Source organism: Pagrus pagrus (genome assembly GCF_965226575.1).
Source record: "Pagrus pagrus genome assembly, chromosome: 17".
Classification (NCBI taxonomy): domain Eukaryota; kingdom Metazoa; phylum Chordata; class Actinopteri; order Spariformes; family Sparidae; genus Pagrus; species Pagrus pagrus.
Window position 1 is genome coordinate 14482516 of NC_140201.1, and position 8624 is coordinate 14491139.

The following is an 8624-nucleotide window of genomic DNA, read 5'->3' on the forward strand; positions in this document are numbered from 1 at the left end:
GAACGAATCTCCGGAGTCCCCCGTGCTCCCAGCCCGCCTGCCTGCTCAGCTCAGGCACCAGGCTGAAAGTACGTCTCACCTCAAATGTATGTATTTTGATATTGTTCTCTATGATTTATAAATGGCCTGTCATGTGGAAGTTGTTGGGGGCATTATTATTGTACAAGCTAAACAAGAAAGATGACAGAGCTTTATGGCATTTAATTGGGTAAATGATTGATGACTCAAAAATGTGATCAACACATTGATTCATAATGAAAATAATCATTAATGGCAGCTCCGAAGTGAAGTGGTCAAGTCACGTTTATTTACACAGCCCAATATCACTATTACACACATAAAATAACACTTTATAATAACCGTGATCAATAAAATGGTACATTTATAGTTAATTAAAATGGAGTTAATAGTTATTTGACAGTTAACAAACAATGAAGTGCTTTATCTACCATCTATTTGGCAGTTGTAAAGGTTTTTAAACATAATTTATGAAATCAGGTGAAGTTTCCTAGTCCACAAAACATATCTGGAGCTTCACAGCTGAGCAGCTTTGCAGCATTCTCGTAAAAACAACTGAAGTAGACGGTGACTTGTTTTAAAATGTAAATTTGAAATGTAAAAAAAATTCAGCTCGACTGGCATAATCCAAGTCTCCAGAAGCCAAATCCACTTCAGTAGATGTTATTTACACCCATGACGTGCAGTCAAGCTCTTGCACCCACTTCAGATGGGAGGTGCGCTAACGCTTTTAGCTTAGTAGCTACAGAGAAGCTTTAAAAAGGATGTAAATAACATCGTTTCCAATCAATTCAATCAGTTTCCAATCAGTTCAGGAGATGGGCTGTATGAAGCCATTTTATGTTTTCTTTCAATTGTTCCCCAACTGTCCCAACATTTCCTTTTACTTTAGTGAGAATGCTCCAGCACTGTTTTGCTGTGACGCTCCAGAAGTGCTATGTGACCTCATCAGCATAAGGGTGACAAGACAATGACTGAAATTTCATTTTCGGGTGAACTTATCGGTCTGAATCTTATAGGTCCCCGGTATCTGCCCTGTCTCATTCATACTCATGCTGTCATACTATGTTATGAGCACATGCTTATGTATCTTAGTCATATTTACGGTTTCTAAATATTTATCTCAGGATGCAAAAACATTTATTTGATCTTAGTGAAGACGATCCTATAGGCGAGGGAGAGGGACACTGTCTGTATAGATCGCTCCCTCTATATGTGTCCCCCCACGCCGCCACAGTGTGACACCGCTGAAAGAAAAGTGTGTGTTTCAGCATGTCGCATTGACACAGACAGTCCTGCATACCTATGCATATCCCCAGTTCTAGACCCCACCATTTACAAACAAACAAAACCCCCCAAAAAAGAAACATGGACCATAACCCCTTTTCCAAGGCCCCACAAACGCCACACACACACACACACACTCAAATGTACAGGGTCACATGCACTGTGGCCCCTACGGTGTCTCATTCAAGAGACTGATTGCTGCAAAGGATTTTGCTTTCATCGACAGAAAAAAACGAGGGGACAACTTTTGTGGTTGTAGTATTGTCCCTGACTCTCTCTCTCTCCCCTAAAGTGAGCAACAGCTCTCTCTCTCTCTTTCCCCATCCACCCGCTTCTATCTTTACCTCAGAGAGGTGGGCAGAAGAGAGGGTGCATTTCCAGAAACAAGGTAAGGGATCAAATTTCAGCATGTTTTGTTTTTTTTGTGTGTGTGTGTGTGTATGTGTGTGTGCATCCTGCAGCGATACATTTTTTGCTCATGGTGACTGTGATTGGACAGAGGCCGGCAGAATCCGATAAAACCTCATTACTGCTGAACAAGCGTTGCTGTGACATGAGGAGCGGGAACAACAACAAACTGCAACATTATAGCTTTTACTGAAGTTGTGCTTTGCAGCCGGTCAACTAATAGTGATGTTGCGACTAAAGAAGAGGTAAATATGTTTGATAAAAAAAAGGGTCTGCTTCCTTTGGACGTATCAAGGGATGGAAGCGGGCTGTAAATGTGCTTGTTATACGTTGGTTTATGGAGTATTATTCTCAGTTTGTCTCTGGTTTTCTTTATTGTGGAATGGCTTGATTATGATTGGCTGAAATCATATGCGGTTTTCAAATAGAGCTCGAAATGGTGAAGCATTGTGACGCATGTTTTTTTGTGAAACATGTTATGAGACAAAATATATACATAAATAAGAAAAGTCAAAACCAAAATAACCAAAGAAATTTACAGTAAACTTATTAAACAAATTCTCAACAAGCAACATAAAATAATGTATACAGCTTAGAATATTAACCTTAAATCTTTTTTAAAAAGAAACAAAACAAAACTTTTATTTTGAGTTTCGATGGTTATGTGTGTTGAATGTTTTGTTTTGTGTCACATCAGGAACTGTTTCATTTGTTTATTTTAGAAATGATAAATTCAACCTCTGAAGCTGCTGGTTTTGACACAGTACATGTGTACAAGTAATGAAAAACATGTCAGATTTGACGTGACTTACTGTAACTCTCTGTGTGAACATGTGCATGTAATTAGAAATAACTTATTGATCCCTGGGGGGAAATTGATGTTACAGCTGCTCCTTCTAGAGTAAAAAACATCACACTATAGAGAGATTTTAATACGATATAAATGACAATAAGAAAATAGAAGTAAGTAAAATTAAAATATACAAATAAAAAAATATGTGACAACTATCTGTATTTATATTTAGAAATAGAATTGCTACTAGAAATAGAGATGTAAGATATATGCCTACTACTACACTATAACTACAGTGTAGATAATGTTGACTAATGTCGCAGTATCTCTAACTTCCATGATTTTTCCTCACTACGTTCCAGTTGCTCCGCAGAGGCCCCGTTATCTCAGCTCAAGATGTACAGCTTCATGGGAGGGGGCCTGTTCTGTGCTATTGTTGGTAATATCCTGTTGGTGGTCTCCACCGCAACGGACTACTGGATGCAGTACCGTCTCTCTGGGAACTATGCCCACCAGGGCCTGTGGAGGTACTGCATGTCCAACAAGTGCTACATGCAGACTGACAGCATAGGTAAGACGCTCAGGTAGTCGTTCAAACCCTAACCCTACTGTTGTGTTACTGCAGACAATGTGGAGGGATGGATGTGTGCCATGAGCAAGATATACCACAGGTTTTTTGGTGGCCCCTACTTTTTGCCCCTAGTTTTGTGAAACTGTAGTCAATCAGGTGCATTTTAAAAGGAAAATGTGCTAGAAAAACACATTTTTTTAAATCTCAAATTCAAGTCCAAGACATCTCAGGTTGACACCAGCCAATGAAAGCTACAGAAAATAATAATAAATGGGAAACACTGGTGCTGCCCTCCATCAAGAAACTTCTGAAAACTTGCAGGATTTACAGAATATGCATTATAACATCTGCCAAATGTGCATAAAAGAGACAGAAGCTGTGTTTTTTCTACAGTTGGACTGTGTTAAGAATGCAAAGAGATCATTTGCTTTGTGCCAAAGATGGCGAGCTGGTTAGAGTTAGTGTCCCTGAGCTAAAAAAATCAAATCAAATCTGGAGAGAAAATAAGATTTCCCTTCACGGAACAATTTTCTGCATCAAAAATGATCCTGTTTCCTGTTTTACAGCTGAGACATTTGATATTTTCGACCTGTTTCCTTCCAGCTTACTGGAATGCCACCCGGGCCTTCATGATCCTTTCTGGGATGTCGTGCTTCGCAGGCATCATCGCCGGCATCATGTCCTTCGCTCACTTCTCCTCCTTTGAAAGGTTCAACCGCTCCTTTGCTGCAGGAATCATGTTTTTTGTCTCCAGTGAGTCTCGTTTCTTCTGAATACACACACACACACACACACACACCCACACACACCCACACACGCAGACACACACACATACACATACACAAACACGCAGACACACACACTTACGCTTACCTTAACCATAGCTGACAGGCACCTTCCTGTCTCCCTCTTAGCTTTCTTTGTTCTGCTGGGTATGGCCATTTATACTGGAGTGACAGTCAACTTCCTCGGGAGGCGCTTCGGTGACTGGCGCTTCTCCTGGTCCTACATACTGGGCTGGGTGGCCATGCTCATGACCTTCTTTGCAGGTGAGAGAGGGGAAAGACCGGGGGTCAGTCATTGTACATGTACTTTTATTATTTGTATATTTTTTATATGTATTCATTCTATGGTCTTTGAGCATTTTTCAAGTCTGTAATTTTACTTGTACTAAAGTATGTATTACACCTTGTAATCTACACTGTAAAATCAGAGTTAAATTTAAAAAACTGAGCAGACAGATTACCTCAAAATGACCAAGTAGAATAGACTAATATTTTTAAGTTGTTAAAACTTTTAAATCTGGTCAAAAAAAAAGTCAGCTTTTAGATTGTATAGAGCACTTTACTTTCAAAATAATATTCGAGTCATGAGTGCAGTTTGAATTAAATATCTAATTCATCTGTGTTGTTGTAGCCAGAAAGTTATCCGATCAAAACCCTGACATATGAACAGAAACACAACACTCAGAACAGAGCAGTAATTGAGTAATACACTTGTAATTGAGTAATACATCAATAATGTAACTGTAGTCATGCTTGAGCACATTATTTTCAGTACTCCTTCCACCACTGTTAGTTACTACCCAATCCTGTCAATAACCACAATGGTACTACCAATGAATAGACAATAACATTTGTGACATATTTTCAGAGATTATCTTTAGTCTTATTGATGCAGTATGAATAAAACCTTAATGTGCTGTATGTTTTCAAGTAAGATTCTAGCTGAAATAAAATTATGTGTGACACAAATAACACAAATAAAATACATTTGATAACAAAAACCACCTTTGGAAACACAACAGTCTCCACAGCCGGACTGTTTAACTAATGTAATGTACATCACCTAATGCACTGCCTCTGTTGCAGGTATTTTCTACATATGTGCCTACAGAATGTGTGAATGCAGGAGAGGAAACGGCCCACGCTAGGGGGAGACAGACAGTTTGTTACAAAAAAAACAAAACAAGACAAGAGGACGCTTTGGATTGAGGACAAACAGAAGGCAGTCTGGACTGATCTACTGAAGAGATGACGTCTGGCGCTGCTCCTGGAGGCCTCTGACGGTCTGCTTAACATGTTTCCCAAAAGTCTAATCTTGCAATGTGGATTTTTTTTTTAGAAAGTCATGATGATGGCACGGAGGAAAAACAATTTAATAAAGCTAATCATGCGTCTATTGTCTGTAACAGGATATTGGTGTTATTTAACTTCCTTTATCAGATTATTTTGGCACAGTTAATACATTTTAAGAGTCCACCAGGAGATGGCAGCACTACAGCACTGCACAACTACAGAGCAAAGGGCTTTGATTTGATGAGGGATGCGGGGAATTGCATTACAGATTAAATCAGGATCATCATAATTAGGGTCATAATGTAATACTTAAAAGTAGAAGACAAAATATATTGTGGGAAGATATAAAATGTAGAAATATGAGTCTACACAATACAACAATACATCAAAGGTGCACAATACATATGTTTGTCTCAGGATTCCCCCTGAAGCTATTTGATTTAGTCCCGCTTTGTTGCTTCTGACGAGGAATCCCGCCAACATATAGTAAACTGTATGTTCATTATTAGGTTTCTGTTCATGGGAAATTGTTTTGCCTCTGGCAGCCACAACATGTTTGTTGACAGTACACACAGAGCATGGAAAAAAGTGTGAGTCTGTTTGTGTTTACAGAACAGGCCTCATAGAACCTGAGAAGAAGATCATGTTCTTGGACCGGGGAACCAGTCAGGGTGGGGTCTCCAGTGATTGTTCCACTGCCCCTGTCTCTAATAACTGCTTCCTCCTTCTTTTTCTTGGTACTCCTCACCATCAGCTGGGAGGAGAGGAGCAGTAGCCGCTGAGGTAATGAATGCTTTGGCTACTTGGTGACGCAGAAACAATGAGAGAAATGTAAACAGCCGCTGGACAGATCCCTTGATCCAAGTTTCCATACTTGGTCCCTGTGGCTGCTGTGGAGAGATAAGCTCTGTAATATTGTGTGCTTTTCTCCAGATGCTCTCATAAATCGCTCTGAAGCTTTCACTGTGGCCAGGTCTTAATAGCCGGTAGGATAACTTGGCAGATTTTTGCATTTGAGGATTAGTGATATTTATTTACCGCAGAGCTTTGATGGGAAGTGAGGATGGTGGTAATATTTTTATTTATCCCACAAAATTGTGAGTGATTGTTTTCTAAACACAGTCAGCAGTAGAGCATTTTTGTCAAGGATTATGGTTATTAGTTATGGATTAATAGTTTTCTTCAGCTCGGATAGCAGAATTAGCTTTTTTTGGCTAACATCTAAAGTCCTAAAATATTATTTTGCCCAAAATAAGGCAGGCACATTTCCAGTCGCGTATTTTAATTGCTGTGTGTTTTACCTCAAACATAACTTAATTTACACAACAAATCAGTCGTCAGCTTCTCGACATTAACGTAGTAAGAGAGAAAATATGAGACCGTTGCTATTAAACTGGCTGAATCGTGTCCCTCGTTCTTTTTCTTGCTCTAAGAAAGAAGAAAAAACACATTTTAAAGACTGATTATGAGCTTGTCAAACTGCAACACAAGAGGGTTTTTTTTTCTTTTTCTCCAAACAGCTCAAACTGTCCAGAACAAATGTGCACTTTAAAGTTGATGTGTAACTTAAAATGAGCAATGCATACACTCAGATCTCATTAAAATAGTTTAATAGGTGAGTGATTGAATGCAGGAATGTGAGGTTAAATACTCCAAGGATCTGGACACAGCAGGTCTGCTCGCTCTGACTTTAGTGTTTGTTGAACGTGGTTTCAGTGAGAACACCTGGTAGTTTTCACTGACAGAGCCTGGTGATATACTGTATGGGACAGTTTACACACCTGCATCTCCTCTCCTCTCTCCAGGTTACAACACTGTCCCTTTCTGAGACAGATGTTCGTCCAGGTGTTTGTATGGGACACAGAGGCACAGACATGCCAAACACACAAACACACTTACACCAACACAGATCTAAGGAAAGGGAATTGGTGGAAATCTGATTTATTGACTCATTGTTCTGAGAATCAGATTATACACAAATTTAGCTGAAAGGAAAACGCACACATGACAAGAGACACTGTAGCTGTCACACATGTGTTTGTGTCTATGCTGTGTGTTTATATATAAGAACAAATGAGTGACACTTCAATTATTGTGTCTTAGAAGACTTCACAAATTCCCATCAGTCAGATCCAAAGTGTTGCAAGTCCACAAATCAAGAAACAACTTTTTACAACTTTCACTATCAGATGTTTTCATTGATGAATCACTAACAAATGCATTTAATACATAACACTGGAGTAAATACTAATTAAGTAGTTAATCTTTTCTAGTTTTTTAGAGAAAGTTAGCACACTTACATTTTTACCAGAAGTTTTGTAATCAGTCCAGTAGATCGCCTCAGCTGGCAGCTGCAACATGACTGCTATAGCTGCAGTGTAATCCTTCGGGGCAACTCCGACTGTCAAGTTACATCCACTAAAAGTGTTTGTTTTTGCCATTCACCTAAGTGGCTGAGAAGATTATGGAAATCACTGCTATGGAGACAGACCTTTTGTATTAAATAATAAGATCCCATTTGTAACCAGAAACACAAGTCTCACTCTAGGAGAAGGCTTGCTCTGACATCTCATGAGGAGTGAATTGCTGCAGAAAGACGGTGGTGGAAATGTGTGTCAGAGCTGCTTTGAGTTTACCGAGAGGAGCTGCCTGGGAGAATTTCATTCCAAAGTCCTGGCTGAATATTTAATAGATTTTGACAATCTGGATGAAGCAACAACTGCAACATCCCACCTCCAGAGAGAGTTCAGAGTGAGACTTCTCCTTGAACAGGTCTTGTGTTTCTGGTTACAAAAAATGGATGTTATTTTTTTTACCAAAAGATCTCTCTGTAGGAATCACTTCGGTCATATTGTCAAACTCGTGTAACAACCTCAGCCTGTCAGTGGCAAAAACAAGCACTTTTAGTGGACGCAACTTTGACAGTCGGAGTTGCCCCAAAGGATTACGTTGCAGCCATGGCAGCTGTGTCACAGATGCCAGCTGAAGCAATCTACTGGACTGATTGCAAAACTTTTTGTAGGAAAGAGTCATCCACACACCCAAACATGTACATGCAGAGCCCAGATTTAAAAAATACTGGAATTCCCCCTTAAACACATCCAGATGCATTTTTTATCATCTGTTCAGCAGAATATTTCAAGGTTTTGTTGTGGAATTTAATTTAAAAAAAAGACAAATATTCTTAAATCCTCAAAGTTTGTACAGTGCAAGAGAAAATCGGACTCAATCTCCCCAAATCACACGTCTCACACGATCTGTTTCCTGAATATTTTGGCTCACTTCAATGGCCAGAGGAAGAATCGGATCTTCCAGCTCTTAACTGTGTGACTGAAGACTTTTGGCCTCTGTTGTTTCATAGCAGAAGCATATACTGTCTTCCATATGGCACATACATATGTATCTCTGATCGATTATACGTACTCTCAGGCCTGGTCTTCTTCTGACCGGTGGGCAGAGTTATTGCTCT

At 39.5% G+C, this 8624-nt stretch overlaps 1 protein-coding gene across 3 annotated transcripts; it reads left to right on the forward strand.

Annotated features, from left to right (window-relative positions):
• The first annotated feature begins 10 nt into the window (after positions 1 to 10).
• On the forward strand, positions 11 to 5222 carry LOC311272805 (lens fiber membrane intrinsic protein-like). 3 transcript variants are annotated; one of them, XM_084379493.1, is made up of 6 exons: positions 11 to 86; positions 1598 to 1693; positions 2869 to 3077; positions 3681 to 3830; positions 3992 to 4126; positions 4949 to 5222. In XM_084379493.1, exons 3-6 carry the CDS (start codon positions 2903 to 2905, stop codon positions 5008 to 5010), a joined length of 522 nt encoding a protein of 173 aa, XP_084235619.1. In that variant the 5' UTR covers positions 11 to 86; positions 1598 to 1693; positions 2869 to 2902; the 3' UTR covers positions 5011 to 5222. The 3 variants fall into 3 exon arrangements, with proteins under 3 accessions (XP_084235619.1, XP_084235618.1, XP_084235620.1); XM_084379492.1 differs by having other exon boundaries at positions 23 to 86; positions 1655 to 1693; XM_084379494.1 differs by lacking the exon at positions 1598 to 1693 and having other exon boundaries at positions 36 to 86.
• The last annotated feature ends 3402 nt before the right edge of the window (positions 5223 to 8624 follow it).

Excerpts from the sequence above, each read along its gene's own strand:
- LOC311272805 (XM_084379493.1), top strand. The coding sequence starts at position 2,903 with ATGTACAGCTTCATGGGAGGGGGCCTGTTCTGTGCTATTGTTGGTAAT. Across the intron at positions 3,078-3,680 it reads CATGCAGACTGACAGCATAG|CTTACTGGAATGCCACCCGG; the intron begins GTAAGACGCTCA and ends GTTTCCTTCCAG. Across the intron at positions 3,831-3,991 it reads AATCATGTTTTTTGTCTCCA|CTTTCTTTGTTCTGCTGGGT; the intron begins GTGAGTCTCGTT and ends TCTCCCTCTTAG.